At 40.5% G+C, this 21,168-nt stretch overlaps 1 protein-coding gene across 9 annotated transcripts in view; it reads left to right on the top strand.

Annotated features, from left to right (window-relative positions):
- The first annotated feature begins 568 nt into the window (after positions 1–568).
- Positions 569–21,168, top strand: part of LOC110485288 (zinc finger protein 239) — a 39,812-nt gene continuing 19,212 nt past the window's right edge. Inside the window, exons 1-3 of one of the 9 annotated variants that reach the window (XM_036939281.1) lie at positions 569–721; positions 7,186–7,363; positions 7,756–9,386. In XM_036939281.1, coding sequence (XP_036795176.1) covers positions 713–721; positions 7,186–7,363; positions 7,756–8,906 — 1,338 coding nt within the window. In that variant the 5' untranslated portion in view covers positions 569–712 and the 3' untranslated portion in view covers positions 8,907–9,386. Of the gene's footprint in view, positions 722–7,185; positions 7,364–7,755; positions 9,387–13,279; positions 14,102–17,966; positions 18,157–18,286; positions 18,809–18,909; positions 21,110–21,168 lie in introns of those variants that run through there. The other 8 variants (XM_036939284.1, XM_036939285.1, XM_036939283.1 and 5 more) reach the window with 8 other exon arrangements.

Raw genomic sequence — 21,168 nt, 5'->3', positions numbered from 1 at the left:
TAAAAATCACCAGGGAAGAAAGCCAGAAAAATAGTCATATTACATGTGGTGATAATTGCGTTGTGATAACCTGTTAGTTCATATGCCTGGACTCAGCTGAGACAAGAAGACAGTGGCAGAATACATTCAACCAGACCTTTGTTACATCATAAAACTAGAGAGCAACATCTGTCCTGTTAATGTTGCACGTAACAGTTACATGACTTTCAGAATGGTCAAGCAAGTTAATGTTTTCGGACTACTTAATTAACAACTATTGATTTAGAGTTACCGCAAGTCAAAGAAAATAGGCGCTGCCTCCACTATTCAAAAATAGCCTACATTTTTGCCATTAAGTTAACACTATATATTTGAGGGAATACCGTTATTTTCTAGCAATAAATGACACTCCCTAAACCGCTTCAGGCACTTGAAGTGTTGATGACTATGTGCGGTAGGTGGCGGCACCTCGTAAACACCTCAGCAGAAGCCGAAAAGCATCAACAGGAAGTTCTTTGTTACCGTCCTCTCTCGTTTTCAAATTAAAATAAATTCCACAGGATCGTTCTGATGTAAAAATTTGTCTCCATTTAAATCCAGTTTTGATATTTAAAAGGACGTCTGATTGCGCTGGTCTAACTGTTCTTTATCTGAACGCCGTGACAAAGAAAGTAACTCTAGCGAACACATTTACTTTCATGGTTTTTTATTTGAAGAAAGAATCGCTTCCAAGATGGATCGGGTAAGTTTGGTTGACTGTTATCAACAGTTTCCTTACTGTGGTGTATACAACGTCTAGGTCTCGTTTCCTTTGACCTTCCACATCTATGCGTTCCCGTTGAACGTCTAGACAACATAAATCAGGGTGGTTATTTCAGCAAAGTAGCCCACTAGTCAATCGCACACATATTGATGATACAAGCAATGCGCAACCAGCAGGTCAAGTCAGAAGCGAAAATAAATAATTAAGCATAGGCTACACCAGTGATGTTTTATAAATCCTGGTTTGCTGATGATATGTATTGGCCATTGAGAGGCTACACCAATGATGAATATAAACTCTGTATTGCTGATGATATGTATTGGCCATTGAGAGGCTACACCAATGATGAATATAAACTCTGTATTGCTGATGATATGTATTGGCCATTGAGAGGCTACACCAATGATGAATATAAACTCTGTATTGCTGATGATATGTATTGGCCATTGAGAGGCTACACCAGTGATGAATATAAACTCTGTATTGGCCATTGAGAGGCTACACCAGTGATTTATATAAACTCTGTATTGGCCATTGAGAGGCTACACCAGTGATGAATATAAACTCTGTATTGCTGATGATATGTATTGGCCATTGAGAGGCTACACCAGTGATGAATATAAACTCTGTATTGCTGATGCTATGTATTGGCCATTGAGAGGCTACACCAATGATGAATATAAACTCTGTATTGCTGATGATATGTATTGGCCATTGAGAGGCTACACCAGTGATGAATATAAACTCTGTATTGGCCATTGAGAGGCTACACCAGTGATTTATATAAACTCTGTATTGGCCATTGAGAGGCTACACCAGTGATGAATATAAACTCTGTATTGCTGATGCTGTGTATTGGCCATTGAGAGGCTACACCAATAATGTATATAAACTCTGTATTGGCCATTGAGAGGCTACACCAGTGATGAATATAAACTCTGTATTGCTGATGCTGTGTATTGGCCATTGAGAGGCTACACCAGTGATGAATATAAACTCTGTATTGCTGATGAAATGTATTGGCCATTGAGAGGCTACACCAGTGATGAATATAAACTCTGTATTGCTGATGAAATGTATTGGCCATTGAGGCCACACCAATCATGCATGTTACATCTCACTTTTGCAAACATTTTCATACTTTATAGTTCTATTCCATTATGTTGTAGTCACGCTGAGTATGCATTGGTTGAAGCTCAATGTCAAATTGACATTTCCCTACCATCATATCTAAGCCATTATGAAGCCAATCTCGTTGGAATCTCGCAAATCAACTTGACAACACTCCCCACCTCTCAGGAGCTGTCCAGCCGTTACGGAGTAACATATTCTTAACTTCTAACAGGGTCCTTAGCAATTGAGTTGTCAGAGTTTACTCCCACCTAGCTCAAATTATGTAAGTCAAATGAAAACGAGCAAAGAGCTACCATAAAGTGACCATTTGATTTAAATGTCTGGATTGAGTCAATTTGTAAGTGCAACAGATTTGATGACTTATTGCTCTCACATGCATATTTCTGTCCATTAGGAACCAACAATGAGCTCCTTTTTGTAGCATTTCTGACATTTTTAGCCGCATCTCAAGAGTTATCTAAACGGGTCAGCAACTGTTCTACAACAACACAGCTGCTAGTAGCTAAAGTTAGCTTGCTTGTCCAAAGTCCAGCAGCTAGCCTCTGTAGCTAGCTAACACCAGTCAGTTGAATGCTAGCTAGCTAATGAACAGGCTAAGGTAGCTAGCTATATTTGTTTAAGTAAGGTCTGTTACACAACTTCAACCATTAGCTAGCTATGGCCAGACAACAGCTAACACAAGGTAGCTAACGTTAGTTCACTTCCAAACGTCAGTCCTAAATATTTTCAAAACATAGCTAGCTAACTACATCGGTTCAACAAACCAACACCAAACGTTGGGCAAATTGTCACGTTGCTACCTTGCAATACAAGTAGGCTTTTCCAACACACTATAGTCGAAGCTACGGTAAGAGCTAGCCATATTTCACTGTCAAGACAAGACAACTCAAACTGTAGCTGAGAAAACAAATGCACATTTAAACATGTGCAGTGAGCAAATGTATGCTGGCTAGTATCAGAACAAACTCCTCAGTTTCAAACATCCAGAAAACATTCCAGTATGCTCCTTCTCCTGTCTTCTTGACATTGTGATCCATATCTGTGCTGATCAACTCTGCCATTAGACAGGCTTGATTGTATTTACAGCTCCATCTGGACTCTCCCTCAACTTGAGACATCTGTGGCACATTGTTTTGTGTGGAAAAACGGCACATTTTAGGATGGCTTTTTATTGTCTAGCAGAAGGCGCAACTGTGTAATGATCATCCTGTTTAATCAGCTTTTTGATATGCCACACCTGTCAGGTGGATGCATTCTTGGCAAAGGAGAAATGCTCACTGACGGGGATGTAAACAAATTTGTGCACACAATTTGAAAGAAATAAACTTTTTGTGAGAATGGACAATTTCACTGAGTATACAAAACATTACACTTCTGTCATCATGAAGTGCTTTGAGGCTAGTTAAGGATCATATCACCTCCACCTTACCTGACACCCTAGACCCACTTCAATTTGCTTACCGCCCCAACAGATCCGCAGGCGATGTAATCGCCATGACAATGCCCTATCCCATTTGGACAAATCAAATCGAAAGTTTATTTGTCACGTGCGCCGAATACAACCGGTGTAGACCATACAATGAAATGCCTACTTACAGGCTCTAACCAAAAGTGCAAAAAAAGGTACAAGGTGAACAATGGGTAAGTAAGGAAACAAAACAACAGTAAAAAGACAGTGAAAAATAACAGTAGCGAGGCTACATACAGACACTGATTAGTCAAAGTGATTGAGGTAGTATGTACATGTAGATATGGTTAAAGTGACTATGCATATATGATGAGAGGAATACCTATGTAAGAATGCTGTTCATTGACTATAGATCAACCTTCTACACCATAGTACCCTCCAAACTCATTAAGCTCAGGGCCCTGGGTCTGAACCCTGACCTGTGCAACGGGACCCTGGACTTCCTGATGGGCTGCCCCCAGGTGGTGAAGGTAGGAAACAACACCTCCACTATGCTGATCCTCAACACTGGGCCCAATAAGGTTGCGTGCTCAGCCCCCTCCTGTACTCCCTGTTCACCCATGACTGGGTGGCCACGAACGCCTCCAACTCAATCATCAAGTATGCAGATGACAACAACAGTAGTAGGTCTGATTACCAACAAAGATGAGACAGCCTACAGAGAGGAGGTGAGGCCCCGGGTGGAGTGGTGTCAGGAAAATAACCCCTCCCTCAATAAAACAAAGGAGCTGATGGTGGACTTCAGGAGACAGCAGAGGGAGCACACCAGTATCCACATCAACGGGACCGCAGTGAAGAAGGTGAAAAGCTTCAAGTTCCTTTGTGTACACATCACTGACAATCTGAAGTGGTCCACCCACACAGACAGCGTGGTGAAGAAGGTGCAACAGCGCCTCATCAACCTCAGGAGGCTGCATAGATTCTGCTTGGCCCTTAAGACCGTCACAAACTTTTACAGATGCACCATTGAGAGTATCCTGTTGGGTTGCATCACCACAAGGACATCAACCACCCGAGCCACGGCCCATTCACTCCGCTATCATCCAGAAGGCGAGGTCAGTACAGGTGCATCAAAGCTGGGACCGAGAGATTGAAAAACAGCATCTATCTCAAGGCCATCAGTCTGTTAAATAGCCATCCCTAGCTGGCTACCACCGTTACTCAACCCTGCACCTTAGATGCTGCTGCCCAATGTACATAGTCATGGAATCACTTGGTCACTTTAACAATGTTGACATACTGTTTTACTAATTTCATATGTACTGTATACTACTGTATTTCAATCAATGCCACTGACATTGCTTGTCCAGATATGCTATACATTTCTTAATTCCATTCATTATTTTAGATTTGTGTGTCTTGTTATGAGTTGTTGGATACTACTGCACTGTTGGAGTAGGACCACAAGCATTTCGCTAGATCTGCAATAACATCTGCTAAATATGTGTATGTGACCAATCAAATTTGATTTGATTAAGAACACCTGCTCTTTGGCTCAATCAAGCTAGTTGTCTTCTTGAAATCGAATCAAATTGTATTTGTCCCATGCGCCGAATACAACAACCTTACTTACAAGCCCTTAACCAACAATACAGTTTTTTAAGAAAAATAGATGTTTAGTAAAAAATAAAAATAACATAATTAAAGAGCAGCAGTAAAATAACAGTAGCGAGGCTACCGTTGAAGTCAGAAGTTTACATACACCTTATAGTAATAGTAGAGAGAAGGATTTATTTCAGCTTTTTTTTTTTTTTTTTTCATCACATTCCCAGTGGGTCAGAAGTTTATATACACTCAATTAGTATTTCGTAGCATTGCCTTTAAATAATTTAACTTGGGTCAAACATTTCAGGTCGCCCTTCCACAAGCTTCCCACAATAAGTTGGTGGAATATTGGCCCATTCCTCTTGACAGAGCTGGTGTAACTGAGTCAGGTTTGTAGGCCTCCTTGCTCGCACATGCTTTTTCAGTTATGCCCACAAATGTTCTATATGTTCATTTGTAAAAAATTACAAATTAAATGGAAAAACATAACTCCCCTTTGACATTATGGGGTATTGTGTGTAGGCCAGGGACGACAAATCTCAATTGTATCAATTTTTAATTCAGGCTGTAACGCAACAAAATGTGGAAAGTCCTGGGGTGTGAATACTTTCTAAAGGCACTGTATATCAATGTTGCTATGTCTTAGTGTTAAATCATGTTTGAAAGTGTTAAAGCTGCAATATGTTTGTTTTTGGGAGAATTCACATAGCAATGTCAGTTATAGATCTGTCATTCACATTGAAAGCAAGTCTAAGAATCAGTAAATCTGTTCTGTGTGTGTTATTTCTATGCTTCCCATTTTTCTTTTGTTTTTCAGTCTTACTTTCGTTTTTGTGCACCAGCTACAAACATCTGAAAATACAATATTTTGGGTTATGGAAAATATATTTCACAGCGGTTTAGGTGGTACAACAAATCTCTACAGTGCACTTCTTAGCAATTTTAGCAACCAGGAAATGGTGGAGACATTTCTGCATAGGCGTTTAAATAATATTTGTAAGTGTTACATAAGGTTCTATAGTGTTACATCATGTTTTATTGTGTTACATCATGTTTTTTGGTAGGCTAGATACCATGTTAAGGAATTCCTAATTATCTTTCCTTCCAACGTCGTCACTTGCTCACTTCACTGATTTTGAAAGGAAATTATTTGTATAAAGCATATGGTGTGAACACCCACTAGCCCATGCTTCTACCAATCCAATGCCGTTAAGTTTTTTTTCCATCACTTTCTTGCATTTTTGAAGTATGTGGTACATTTTCACAGTTCTAAACACATGTTTCCAAAGGCCATTTACAATTAATTACATGAAAAAATATTTTCCAGTAATTTGTAAACAATACATTTAACTATAATTTAATCAAATTGCTCAAAACTTAACTACTAAACAAATTGTATAGTGTCAAGTTTAAGTACAGTTTGAGAATTGTATAAATTGACATTCTTTTAATTTATGTTGGAAGATCAAGCAAAGCAGTGTGACAACAACAACACAGTTACACATGGGATAAACAAAGTCAATAACACAATAGAAAAATCTGTACACAGTATGTGCAAATGAAGTAAGGAGGTAAGGCAATAAATAGGGCAATAGTGGTGAAGTAATTACAATTTAGCAATTTATACTGGAGTGATATGTGCAGATGAGGATGTGCAAGTAGAAATACTGGTGTGCAAAAGAGCAGAAAAATAAAAACAAATATGGGGATGAGGTAGGTAGTTGGTTGGATGGGCCATTTACAGATGGGCTGTGTAGAGCTGCAGCGATCGGTAAGCTTCTCTGACAGCTGACGCTTAAAGTTAGTGAGGTAAATGTAAGTCTCCAACTTCAGTGATTTTTGCATTTTGTTCCAGTCATTGGCAGCAGAGAACTGGAAGGAAAGGCAGCCAAAGTAGGTGTTGGCTTTGGGGATGACCAGTGAAATATACCTATGGTGCATAGTGATTTAGCAGGTGTTACAATCTTTCACATTTTGGAAGGGGAGGGGACATTCTTAAGATGGTGGAGCTCCTCTTTCCATAAACTCTTAAGCTCTCCTAACACGTATGAACTAAATTGAGCGGCTAATTTGTTCAACGCCAATGAATGCTCAATCAAAGGCTCTTAACATAAGAAGTTCCATTTGAAAAATTTGCCAAAGTGATTTAAAAAAAATAGACATTTGTGTAAAGTAGTGAACACACTTCAGGAGAACGGAGTTATAAGGATGCACCAATCAATCAGAGATTTAGACTAAAGTAATCAAATGTTTGGTCTAATGATATTCTATGTACAATTCTTCCTGTGGTCACCAGGACAGAGCTAGTCCGTCCCCCTCCACCCTGCCGGAGTCCACTGGATACAACTCTCCCGGTAGAGCCTTACTGCTGGGTCTGAAGAGGGTGTCTGTGTGGCTGGTCGACTGCAGGAAAACAGCAGGGCAGAGTGGAACTGTGAGAGAAGGACACGAGGAGGGAGATTTGATTTCATCAAGTAAGAACAATGGGGTGTGTGGATTAGACTACAATCTGCTCAATTGATTTATAAACAGTAAAACACTCAGTTGCTAGTTTATTGTCGATTGAATTTTGTGAACGGAGGGTGGTATACCTAATAAACTGGCCACTGAGTGTATTGATGATAAGAGAGGCAGGTAGTCTTGGTTTAGAGCATTGGGCCACAAATTGAAAGCTTGCCGGTTTGGATCTCTGAGCCGACTAGGTGGAAAATCTGTCTGCCCTTGAGTAAGGTACTTAACCCTAATTGGTCCTGTAAGTCACTCTGGATAAGAGCGTTGGCTAAAAAACATTATTTTAAATTGTTATAGTATTTGTTTATCGATCCATATTTCCAAAACCTAGTTATTCAATGTTTTTGTTTCACAGGGGACACCCCTAACCGCCGTTCCCACAGTGGGAGGGGCTTATCATCTGGGGCGCTTCAACCATATCATGTTGCTGACAAGACAGAGAAGAGTCTCTCCAGATCAGAACGTCTCAAGAAACACCAGCAGAGACGTATAGGAAAGAAACCTCACCACTGCTTCTCTGACTGTGGGAAGAGTTTTACAAGCCAGAGTGGCTTCATTATTCACACCGTAGTGAAACCGTACTGCTGCTCACAGTGTGGGAAGTGTTTCGCTGCTTCTAACACCTTCAAATCTCATCTGAGAATTCATAAAGGGGAGAGGCCTTACCCATGCCTTGATTGTGGGAAAAGATTTTCTTATTTGGGAGCCTTAAACATACACCTGCGAACACACACAGGAGAGAAGCCTTATAGCTGTGATCAGTGTGGAAAGAGCTTCAGTCAATCTGGGACCTTAAATTCACACCAGCGAACACATACTGGAGAGAAACCTTATAACTGTGATCGGTGTGGAAAGAGATTTGCTCAGTCAAGAGAGCTGACTAGACACCTGCGAACACACACAGGAGAGAAGCCTTATAGTTGTGATCAGTGTGGGAAGAGCTTTGCTCTATCAAAAGCCCTAACTATACACCAGCGTATACACACTGGAGAGAAGCCTTATAGCTGTGGTCAGTGTGGGAAAAGCTTCAATCAGTCTGGCAACCTGACAACACACAAGCTAACACACACTGGAGTGAAGCCTTATAGCTGTGGTCAGTGTGGGATGAACTTTGCTCGAGCTTCCACCCTGAATAGACACAAGCGAACACACACTGGGGAGAAGCCTTATAGCTGTGATCAGTGTGGGAAGAGCTTTGCTCTATCAGATAAACGAACTATACACCAGAGAACACACACTGGAGAGAAGCCTTATTGCTGTTATCAGTGTGGAAAGGGCTTTGCTGTAGCTTCCACCCTGATTAGACACTATCGAAAACACACTGGGGAGAAGCCTTATAGCTGTGATCAATGTGGTAAAAGCTTTGCTGTAGCTTCCACTCTGAATACACACCAGCGAACACACACTGGGGAGAAGCCTTATAGCTGTGATCAATGTGGTAAAAGCTTTGCTGTAGCTTACAACATGATTAGACACCACCGAACACACACTGCAGAGAAACATTAGATAGATATGCAGTGCAGGTAAGCCCTGTTGATCGCTGCCAACAAGCCATGTTGGGTGTGTCAAAGATCAGTGGTTGGCTAGCTAGGGGCTTCTAAAAAATGTACGTTAGCTAGAAAGCCACTGACTAACGTTAGTTGTGTGTAACGCACGTTACCTTCCTTACAGGTAAAAAGAAAACCATCATTGGACAGCATAATGACTGACATGTCATTATTGACAAGTCCTTTGTGAGCTAGCCAGCTAGATAACGTTAACTCGCCGTTCGTGTAGTCAGACTTGCTAACTTTAGCCCAGCACCAGGGCAACAGTAGTTAGTTAGCTAGCACGTCACCACGTAAATTGGACTACACGAATGTTGAGCTAATGTTAACTAACATAGCTAGCTAGCTAAACATTAGCTAAATATCCCTGCCTTGGTGGGCTAGCTAACATGTCACCACTTGGAAAAGTGTGATTACACAAACAGTGAGCTAACATTAACTAGTTGGCTAACTAGCTCACAAAGGACTTGTGGACTCGATGTTTTTCCAATACAAACTACAAAATCGGTTTTGTTCCAGAGTGCTTCTGTTGTACATGATTAGTCAAATGACCTGTGAAGTCAGTTAGACACGTCAGCAGGGATGGAAATTAAGCTATCTCAAGGCTAGTACTTTTCAGATTAGGCTAGTAGAAAAGGTGCCAAACTAGCCCGACACAGCAGTGAAATGTTGCCTTTACCAACAACGAATGCCACAGATTTAGGTCCCAAATGTGCCCCGGGTTAGTAGAAATTGCGGTCTGCTGGCCAGTGACCAAAATCCTTCAATTCCATCCCTGCATGTCAGTTATTTTCAGACGATCCCCTGTTGGTCCGTCTCAGTGACCTTGTGGCTGAGGGTTTTAACTTTCCTCTTGAGAATTAGAATCAGAAGTACAGTCATATAGCTCATTGCAAGACCTCACTTATTCGGGCAAATAGTACTCTTCACTGTCCTGATCATCTGCTCTGAACAAAAATATAAAACGCAACCATTTCAAAGATTTTACTGAGTTACAGTTCATGTAAATAAATCAGTAATTTAAATAAATTAATTCGGTCCTAATCTATGAATTTCACATGACTGAGAATACAGATATACATCTGTTGGTCACAGATACCTTAAAAAAACCTAGGGGAGTGGATGAGAAAAACAGTCAGCATCTGGTGTGACCCGCATTTGCCTCATGCAACATGATTTGTTGCAAATTTGTTGTGGCCTGTGGAATGTTGTCCCACTTAGGGCTGTGGAATGTTGTCCCACTTAGGGCTGTGGAATGTTGTCCCACTTAGGGCTGTGGAATGTTGTCCCACTTAGGGCTGTGGAATGTTGTCCCACTTAGGGCTGTGACATTTTGTCATTCGGTTATTGTTATGCAGACTGCCAGTCTCACAGTTATTAACCATTAACACGAGCATGTTTAGCATCTCCAGGTCTCCACACATACAAGCTGCCGATTCACACCTTTGAAACATCTACATTAAAAAAGTCTAAAATCTATTTAATATACACCATCACAAAAAATCCATTATTTATTTTAGTCAGGACTAACAAAATATTATGATATGAAGAAAATGTATTTCAGAAGAACAGAATATGAGTTGGCCTGCTGTATATTATCTGGCTATGCTCCATGCCATAGTTTATTTAACCCTTATTTTACCAGGTAAATAGACTGAGAACATATTCTCATTTACAGCAACGATCTGGGGAATAGTTACAGGGCAGAGGAGGGGGGATGAATGAGCTATTTGGAAGCCGGGGATGATTAGGTGACTGTGATGATATGAGGTCCAGATTGGGAATTTAGCCAGGACACCAGGGTTAACACCCCTACTCTTACAATACGTGCCATGGGATATTTTCGTGACCAGATAGTCAGGACACCCGTTTAACGTCCAGTCCGTAAGACAGCACCCTATACAGGGCAATGTCCCAAATCACTGCTCTGGGGCATTGGGATAAAAAAATGTAACCAGAGGAAAGAGTGCCTCCTAACTGGCCTTCCAACACCACTTCCAGCACCATCTGGTCTCCCATCCAGGACCAATCCTGCTTAGCTTCAGAAGCCAGCCAGCAGTGGGATGCAGGCTGGTATGCTTCCTGCAAAGGCTGTAGGCTTGTTCATTTAGCTGACAAAAGAGGCTTATAAGGCCCATGTCGTTATTTTATATTAAATTATTTTCATAGTAAGAAGAATACAATTGATCTTAGCTGAATAAAATAGGATATTTTTCCCATTCCAGAGCGAATATGAAGTGGCTTTGTTGAATGTAAAAGTGATCATTTGAAAAAAGGTCCTATACACTACTTTTAGAGTTATTTGGCAACTTTAGTTGTAAATGATAAACCTTATGTTATGATTTCAAAGACATTCTATATGGGCTGCATGATGCGATTGTAGCCTATTGATGATTTTGGGAAGTTACAAAAAAAAAAGAAGCTTGTGCTCTGTTCCTTGCCTCAGGCTGCACAGCTGGTCTTACATCAAGTGGTCAGATTTTCACCCATCAGACTATTCTCAATTTAATATTTTCTTTACTAATGTGTAAAATTGGTTCTGATTTAGAATGGCCCATTATCAAATGAACAGGAACAGGGGAAACAGACATGTCATCCTTACGCACTTGAATAGCAAATGGTGGCAGCACACCGACCAGATAGGCTACTTTCTTTCTTTTTTGCAGAGCATGTGCTTAATATGAGCAGCTGAGAAATACATATAAAAACACTTATTTCACTCCACACATCAACCACTGTTTGAGGAGCATGTGCTCTCTGCGCAACAGGAGTTATACCCCCCCCCCCCCCCCCCCCCCCAAACACTGTATGCCATGGGCTCTCCAACCCTGTTCCTGTAGCTACCCAATGCTTCATTTGGGAAAACAAGTGAAATCTGTTGGGGAACATCAAGAAGGACGAAGGCGCTCAGGAAATAAATAAAGAGAGAGGAGGAGATGGAAACATATGGGACTGAGATATTCTGAATAGCTAAAGGGAATTTTTATTTTATTTTTTTATTTCACCTTTATTTAACCAGGTAGGCTAGTTGAGAACAAGTTCTCATTTACAATTGCGACCTGGCCAAGATAAAGCAAAGCAGTTCGACACATGCAACGACACAGAGTTACACATGGAGTAAAACAAACATACAGTCAATAATACAGTAGAAACAAGTCTATATACGATGTGAGCAAATGAGGTGAGATAAGGGAGGTAAAGGCAAAAAGGCCATGGTGGCGAGGTAAATACAATGTGTCATCCTATTAAATAAAAATATGAATAGAAAAAAGTCCCTACTAAAAACAAATTCACTATAATTGTAGGCTAACTGTAAGCCGCCCTGCACTATCAATGAACCAACCGCATCGCCTAGGTCTATACATTTCCTCACAGATGTTGGAATGTAGCAAAAGGTAATCAGTTCATCTAGTATGCATAATAATACAATCCACACTCAAACACACAAGAGATCTTAAATGTTTATTTTTAACATTTATTTTCACGTTTGTCTGCCGTGTGTAATATGTGGTAGGCTAAGTATTGTATAAAGGCACAATCATCATTTTATACCGTTTTTTTGGGGGGGTGGGGGGGGGGGGTTGGCTTGGACTCATAACTCTAATATGCATATAGATGTTTTGAAATAATCATCACCTTAAAGGCTGTCCATTTTGTTGTGTTGGGCTTTGAAACAACCTGCTGTTGAATTTCTTTCTTCAAATGTATTTTCACAGTGAAGTGAGTTTTAAAAGCATGATACTGTCTTGATGATAAGTGTTTGACATCAAATGCAATTGAAAATCACATCATAGTGGCAGGTCCTACAGGCTCTAGTTCTGTCACACCTGGACTACTGTTTAGTAGGGACCTCGGAAAATTTAAATTGGCTCAGAACAGGGCAGCATGGCTGGCCCTTAGATGTACATGGAGAGCTAACATTAATATGCATGTCAATCTCTCATGGCTCAAAGTGGAGGAGAGATTGTCTTCATCACTACTTGTTTTGTAAGAAGTTTTGACAAGCTGAATGTACCACATAACCCACTACACATGCCACCAAAGGTCTCTTCACAGTCCCCAAGTCCAGAACAGCTTATTGGAGTGGCACAGTACTACATAGAGCATTGGCTACATGGAACTCTATTCCACATCAGGTAACTGATACAAGCAGTAGAATCAGATAAAAAAAACAGATACAAATAAACCTTATGGAACAGCAGGGACTGTGAAGAGACACACAGGCACAGACGCACATACACATTAAACACGCACTCTACACACACGTACACATTGATTTTGCATTATAGATATGTGATAGTAGAGAAGTGGCCTGAGGGAACACAATGTGTTGTGAAAAGTGGTATGAATTGTCATGTAATATTTTAAATTGTATATAACTGCCTTAATGTTGCTTTACCCCAGGAAGAGTAGCTGCTGCCTTGGCAGGAAGTAATGGGGATCCATAATAAATAAACCATAGAAAGCCATCTTGCCGTTTGAAAGACAATAACAAGGAATTTCTCTAATCTCATATTCAGCCTGCCACCTTCCAGCAAACCACAGCCAGTCAGAGGCTGCAAGCTATTTTAGTTGTTTATATAAATACCTTAGGATTTGTGATTTTTATTGTATTTGCCAACAATAAGACCACACGTGGACAAAATGCATTTACTATCATTGACCAAGTGATGCATCTAATAATTTACAGTTTAAATAGATTAATTACATACTGATTATACCAAAAATCTACAAAGTCTACATTTGTCATTGATTTAACATACTATATATGAGGGAATACAAACAGTTATTTTCTAGCAATAAATTATACTCCCTGAACCGCCTCACCCGCTTGAAGGAAAGTGTTGACTATGTACAGTAGGTGGCGGCACCTCAAACACCACAGAAGAAGCTGAAAAGCATCAACAGGAAGTACTTTGTTACCGTCTATCGAGTTTTCAAACCAAATAAAATTCCACGGGGTCGTTCTGATGTAAAAATTAGTTTCAATGAGACGTTTGTTTGTGACAACTTAAATCCAGTTTTGATATTTAAAAGGACGTTTGATTGCGCTGTTCTTTATCTGAACGCTTTGATAAGGAACGTAACTCTACCGTACACCTTTACTTTCATGTTTTTTTATTTGAAGAAAGAATCGCTTCCAAAATGGATCGGGTAAGTTTGGTTGACTGTTATCAACAGTGTCCTTACTGTGGTGTATACAACGTCTAGGTCTCGTTTCCTTTGACCTTCCACATCTATGCGTTCCCGTTGAACGTCTAGACAACATAAATCAGGGTGGTTATTTCAGCAAAGTAGCCCACTAGTCAATCGCGCACACATTGATGATACAAGCAATGTTTAGCAGGTTAAGTCAGAACCATGGAGAAATAATTAAGCATAGACTACACCAGTGATTTATATAAACTCTGTATTGCTGATGATATGTATTGGCCATTGAGAGGCTACACCAGTGATTTATATAAACTCTGTATTGCTGATGCTATGTATTGGCCATTGAGAGGCTACACCAGTGATTTATATAAACTCTGTATTGCTGATGAAATGTATTGGCCATTGAGAGGCTACACCAGTGATTTATATAAACTCTGTATTGCTGATGAAATGTATTGGCCATTGAGAGGCTACACCAGTGATTTATATAAACTCTGTATTGCTGATGATATGTATTGGCCATTGAGAGGCTACACCAATGATGCATGTTACGTCTCACTTTTGCAACATTTTTCATATTATTTAGTTCTATTCCATTATGTTGTAGTCACGCTGAGTATGCATTGGTTGAAGCTCAATGATAAAGTACAATTTCCCTACCATCATATCAAAGCCATTATGACGCCAATGTCGATGAAATCTCGCAAATTAGCTTGATTGGATAAACACAACACACTCCCCACCTCATCATGATCTGTCCAGCCGTTACGGAGTACCATATACCGGATTTCTAGTAGGGTCTTTAGCAATTGAGTTTTCAGAGTATTTTCTACGCCCACATGCCTCAAGTCTAGAAGTCAGATTTAAAACAAGCATATAGCTACCATAAAGTGACCATGTCATTTAAAAAATGTCGGATTGACTAAATGTGTAGGTTCAACAGATTTTATTACATTTTATAAATAATCGCTCTCACAAGCATAATTCTGTCCATTAGGAACCAACAATGAGCTCCTTTTTTTATAGCATTTGACAATGCTGACATATTTCAGCCGAATCTCAGAGTTCTATCTGAACGAGTCAGAAACTGTTGTTCTGCAAAAACACAGCTGCTATTAGCTAACATTAGCTTGCTTGTCCAAAGTCCAACAGCTAGCCTCTGCAAATAGCTAACAGCTGAAAGCTAGCTAATGAACAGGCAAATAAATGTATCTAGCTATATTTGTTTACGGAAGATTTGTTACACAAATAACTTCAGCCATACTACCTTGCAATGCAATTTGGCTTTTACAACACTAGCTAGCTACTCTGTAGTCCAAGCTACGGTAAGATCTTGCCATATTTCACTGTCAGACAGGACACAAGTCAAACTGTAGCTGAGAAAACAATACGAATGCAAAGAGCATGTTGTCCACTGCAGTGAGCAAATGCTTGCCTGCTAACATCAGGACAAACTCACCAGTTCCGAACATCCAGAATAGATTCTATTATGCTCCTTCTCTCGTCTTCCTGACATTTTAATCCACATCTGTGTAGATCAACAGTGCCAAACGAACAACTGCCATTTGACCGGCTTGATTATTTTTCCAACTCTGATCTGGATGGTGGACTAGCCCACGTGTTGGATATTTGCACTGCCGTTCTAGTGGTGAGGCGCTAATGAGGGCAAGAAAATATGTTATGAAATATTTGTTTTTCTTCTGAATGACATGTATTGCTCGAAAGGTTTAAGGAAATACAGGCAGGCTCCACATTTCTACAAGAAAAAAAACGCCCGGTCAATGAATCATGATGGTCTTGCTTTCATAAACACTGAACAAAAATATAAATGCAACATGTAAAGTGTTGGTCCCATGTTTCATGAGCTGAAACAAAAGATCCCACAAAAAGCTTATTTCTCTTTTTTTTTTTTTTTTGCAGAAATGTGTTTACATCTCGGTTAGTGAGCCTTTCTCCTTTACAAGATAATCCATCCACTTGACAGGTGTGGCATATCAAGAAGTTGTTATAAAAGGCCACTCTAAAATGTGCGGTTTTGTCACACAAAACAATGCCACAGATGTCTCCTAGTTTTGAGTGAGCGTGTAATTGGCATGCTGACTGCAAGAATGTCGAGCAGCGCTGTTGGCAGAAAATGTACTGTTAATTTCTACCATATGCCGCCTCTAACGTTGTTTTAGAGAATTTGGCAGTACCTCCAACCAGGCCTGACAATTGCAGACCATGTGTATTTTGCGGGTGAGCGGCGTGCTGATGTCAACATTGTGAACAGAGTGCCCCATGGTGGCGGTGGGGTTATGTTATGGGCAGCCTTATCTACGGACAACAAACACCATTGCATTTAATCGATTGTCAATTTGAATGCACAAAAATACAGCGATGAGATCTTTAGGCCCATTGTGAAGACCTTTTTTTTTAAGGTAGCTGTAACCAACAGATGCATGTTTGTATTCTCAGTCGTGTGGGATCCATAGATTAGGGCCTAATGAAGTTATTTCAACTGAATCATTACCTCATGTGTACTAAAATATTTGAAATGGCGTTATGTACTTGTTCAGTGTCATTTTTTGGGGGCGGCAGGGTAGCCTAGTGGTTAGAGCGATGGACTAGTAACCGAAAGGTTGCAAGTTCGAATCCCCGAGCTGACAAGGCACATAGTGTTACATGTTTTATAGTGTTACATCATATTTTATATGTAACACTATAAATATTTTATAGTGTTAAATAATGGTTTCTTTGTATCTGCAGGAACAGTCCTACATGGCCCTCACGCTAGCTCCACTTCTACCTACATAATATGTTAAGGAATCCCTAGTTATCTTTCCTTCCTCCCTAACTGTGTACTTGTTCACTTTCCTTCACTGATTTGAAAGGAAATGTATGTTATAAAACATATGGTGGAAACTCCCCCCTAGCACATGACTCTGCCAATTGTCTTTGGTGCAATTTTCACAAGTATGTGGTACATTTTCACAACTCTAAGCACAAAAATCTGTTTCAAAACTCTTAGGCCATTTTCAGTTGATTACTTTTGAAAATATCTTCCTGTTGTTTGTTAAGACATTATCTGAATGTTGTTGATACGCTGTAAACCAACAATTTTAGATGAGGATGCTGTTACAGTAACAAGTCACATAGAAAAGTGGATCTTGAACAATGTTGCATGGGGCAGAAATTTCACCAGGCTACACAATACCTTTTTACTGTAGGTGTCTACTACATGTTACAATACCCCCATATCTGATGGTTTCTTCTATGTATGTACTGTATAAGGATACTGAAACTATGAGACTGACATTTTTCTCAATATGCTCCAAGTGGGATAACTAGCAGCAGTAGTTCTGGTGTTTAGGTTTTTCATCACTGGTTATTTGAACAAACCATGATTTAGCAGGTGTTACCATCTTTCACATTTCGGAAGGGGAGGGGACATTCTTGAGAGAGACTGGGGAGCTCCTCATTCCGGTTCCACTCCTCGTTCTAACATCTCCTAATCTCTCCTATCGTGTATGAACCCAGAACTGAATAGAGCGGCTGACCATTTACGTGAGACTTTAGTTCTGGGTTAACCAAGACTAACTCAGGGGTGAAAGATGTGTTCAACTCCAATGAATGCTCAATCAAGGTTCTGAACATAAAATGGGGAATTCCAAGTGTCATCAGTTTTGGCATTTGTACTAAGAGTAAAAAAATATATATAAACCACTTCCGTTTGAAAACATCTGTACATTTGTGGAAAGTAGTGAACAATTACACACTAAAAGAGAAAGGAGATATAACGATGCACCAATCAGAGATTTAGACTAAACTAATCAAATGTTTGGTCTAATGATATTCTATGTACAATTCTTCCTGTGGTCACCAGGACAGAGCTAGCCCGTCCCCCTCCAGCCTGCCGGAGTCCCCTGGTCGCAACTCTCCTGATATCGCCTTACTGCTGGGTCTGAAGAGCCTGTCTGTGCGGCTGGTCGACTGCAGGAAAACACCAGGGCAGAGTGGAACTTTGAGAGGGGGGCACGAGGAGGAAGACTTCATTTCACCGAGTAAGAACAATGGTGTGTGTGGATTAGACTGCAATCTGTTTCTGCAACTTCTGTTAATTGATTGATAAACAATATATACTCATTGGCCAGTTTATTATAGTTTATTTATCTAGTACCTGATCGGACCCCCCTTTTCCTCCAGAACATCCTGAATTCTTCAGGGTATGGATTCTACAAGGTGTCGGAAACATTCCCCGGTGATATTGGTCCATGCTGACGCAATGGAATCACACAGTTGCTGCAGATTGGACGGTGGCACATTCGTGCTGCCAACAGTCCGTTCCATCTCATCCCAAAGATACTCTATTGGGTTTAGTCAGCACTGTGGCGTTAAAATGTTGCTGAATTGGTATCAAGGGACCTAACTTGTGCCAGGAAAAACATTCCCCACACCAGTACACCATCACCAACATCCTGTATCATTGACAACCGGCTGTGCCATGAACTCATCCTGATTACACCCAGTCCTGACTCTTATCAGCATGACACAACAGGAACTGGGATTCGCCGGACCAGGTAATGTTTTTACACTCCTTAATTGTCCAGTGTTGGTGATTGCGTTCTTACTGGAGTAGCTTCTTCTTGTTTTTAGCTGATAGTAGTGGAACAGTGTAGTCGTCTGCTGAAATAGCTCATCAGTGACGAGGATCGATGAGTTGTGCGTTCCAAGATGCACACCACGGTTGTACTGCGCCGTTATTTTTTTGCACAATTCTTGCCATTCTCCTTCGACCTCTCTCGTCAACGAGCTGTTTTCCCCCACAGCACTACCTCTGACTGGATGTTTTTTGTTTGTGGCACCGTTCTTGGTAAACCCTAGACACTGTCGTGCGTGAAAAGTCCAGGAGGTCGGACGTTTCTGAGATTCTGGATCCAGCTCACTTGGCATCGACACTCAGGTCGCTTACGTCACTTGTTTTGCCAATTCTAATGTTCAATCAAACAGGAACTGAATGCCTGTCTACCTGCTTTATATAGCAAGCCACAGCCGCGTGACACTGTCTCTAGGATTGGTCTATTTTCATGAACGGGGTAGTGTACCTAATAAACTGGCTACTGAGTGTAGATTGATGGTGATATGTTTATGGACCCATATTTCCAAAAACTATTCATTCAATGTCTTTGTTTTGCAGGGGACACCCTAAACTATCGCTCTCTCAATGGTAGGGACTTATTTGGGGAGCCTCAACAACATGTTTGTGACAAGATAGAGAAGAGTCTCTCCCGATCAGAACACCTCAAAAAGCACAGACATACAGGGAAGAAACCTCACCACTGCTGCTCTGACTGTGGGAAGAGTTTCACTAGCAGGAGTGGTTTCATAATGCACCAACGGAGTCACACCGGAGAGAAACCGTACTGCTGCTCTCAGTGTGGGAAGAGTTTTGCTGCTTCTAACGCCTTCAAATCTCATCTGAGAATTCATACAGGAGAGAAACCTTACATATGCTCACAGTGTGGGAAGAGTTTTGCTGCTTCTAGCACGTTCAAATCTCATCTGAGAATGCATACAGGGGAGAAGCCTTACCCCTGCCTTGATTGTGGTAAAAGCTTTGCTAACACGGGAATTCTAACCATACACCAGCGTGTACACACTGGAGAGAAGCCTTATAGCTGTAATCAGTGTGGGAAGAGCTTTGCTCGGTCAGGAGAGCTGACTACACACCTGGTAACACACACTGGAGAGAAGCCTTATGTCTGTCTATGTGGGAAGAGCTTTGCTCTATCAGGACACCTGAATAGACACCAGCGAACACACACTGGAGAGAAACCTTATAGCTGTGATCAGTGTGGGAAGAGCTTTGCGCTATCAGAACACCTGAATAGACACCAGCGAACACACACTGGAGAGAAACCTTATAGCTGTGATCAGTGTGGGAAGAGTTTCAGTCTATCATGGACCCTAAATACACACCAACGAACACACACCGGAGAGAAACCTTATGTCTGTCTATGTGGAAAGAGCTTTGCTCATTTAGGGCCAATGAAAAAACACCAGAAAGCAGAAATGTGCCATATTTCCTCTCCCTCCTATCTGACACTGGATCCAGATCACTAAATAAAGGATCAATAGAAAACATCTAGTGAACAGTCATATCCATCTCCTATTCTTAGACAGTTGCCTTAGTCTGATCACCATGGTAACCTCTGGAGCATAATATGCAACTCTGATCTCGGATCAGGTCTCCCCTGTGTCTGTAATATCGCACATTGGGATTTGAATGGATAAATGTTATCATAGAATGTCATAGTCAACGTGTGTGTTTACGTACTCCTAAAACTAATCAATGACGCATTGAATAATAATATTCATGAGGTCCAGGTAAGATCTATGTGTACTGTGTCTTGTGACAACGGTTAATGTAATAACTTTTAGATTTATAATGTAATAAAACCGGTAAATGTAACATCTTGTTGGTTAATATGATACAATGTTAAATTGTTATAGTAATAACTTTTCTATTTAATGTACTTTATATGAAAAATGTAATAACTTCAACCGATCATGTAATAACACCTAAACCAATGTTTAATGTGTTACTTCACTAATGTGTATACTATACACATACCACCCTCCACCAATTACAAACCCACACACACAAACCTATGCACCTGTACTCACACACAAATACACAGTTTCATCATCAAGTTGTATTGGTCACATGCACATATTTAGCAGATGTTATTGGTCACATACACATATTTAGCAGATGTTATTGCAGATGTATGAATGCTTGTGTCCCTAGCTCCAACATTGCAGTTATATCTAACAATACACAAAAATACACACATCTAAAATTAAAAGAAAGGAGTTATTGAAATGTACACAACTGCACAATCACAATCACACACAATTATCTTTTATTTTTACTGAATTAATCTGTAGGCCTTATGGTCAATGAGCCAGGGGGCTCAGTCGGGGTGAAAATGTCTCATAGACCTTAAAATAAAATGAATCACTGTGTCCCTGGAGTGTAAAATGTGTTCTATCATTGCAGCAATGGTACCTTTTCTGTGTGTTTA

This window comes from Oncorhynchus mykiss, chromosome 12 (genome assembly GCF_013265735.2).
Source record: "Oncorhynchus mykiss isolate Arlee chromosome 12, USDA_OmykA_1.1, whole genome shotgun sequence".
Classification (NCBI taxonomy): Eukaryota; Metazoa; Chordata; class Actinopteri; order Salmoniformes; family Salmonidae; genus Oncorhynchus; species Oncorhynchus mykiss.
This window is presented reverse-complemented; position numbering and strand designations above follow the sequence as displayed.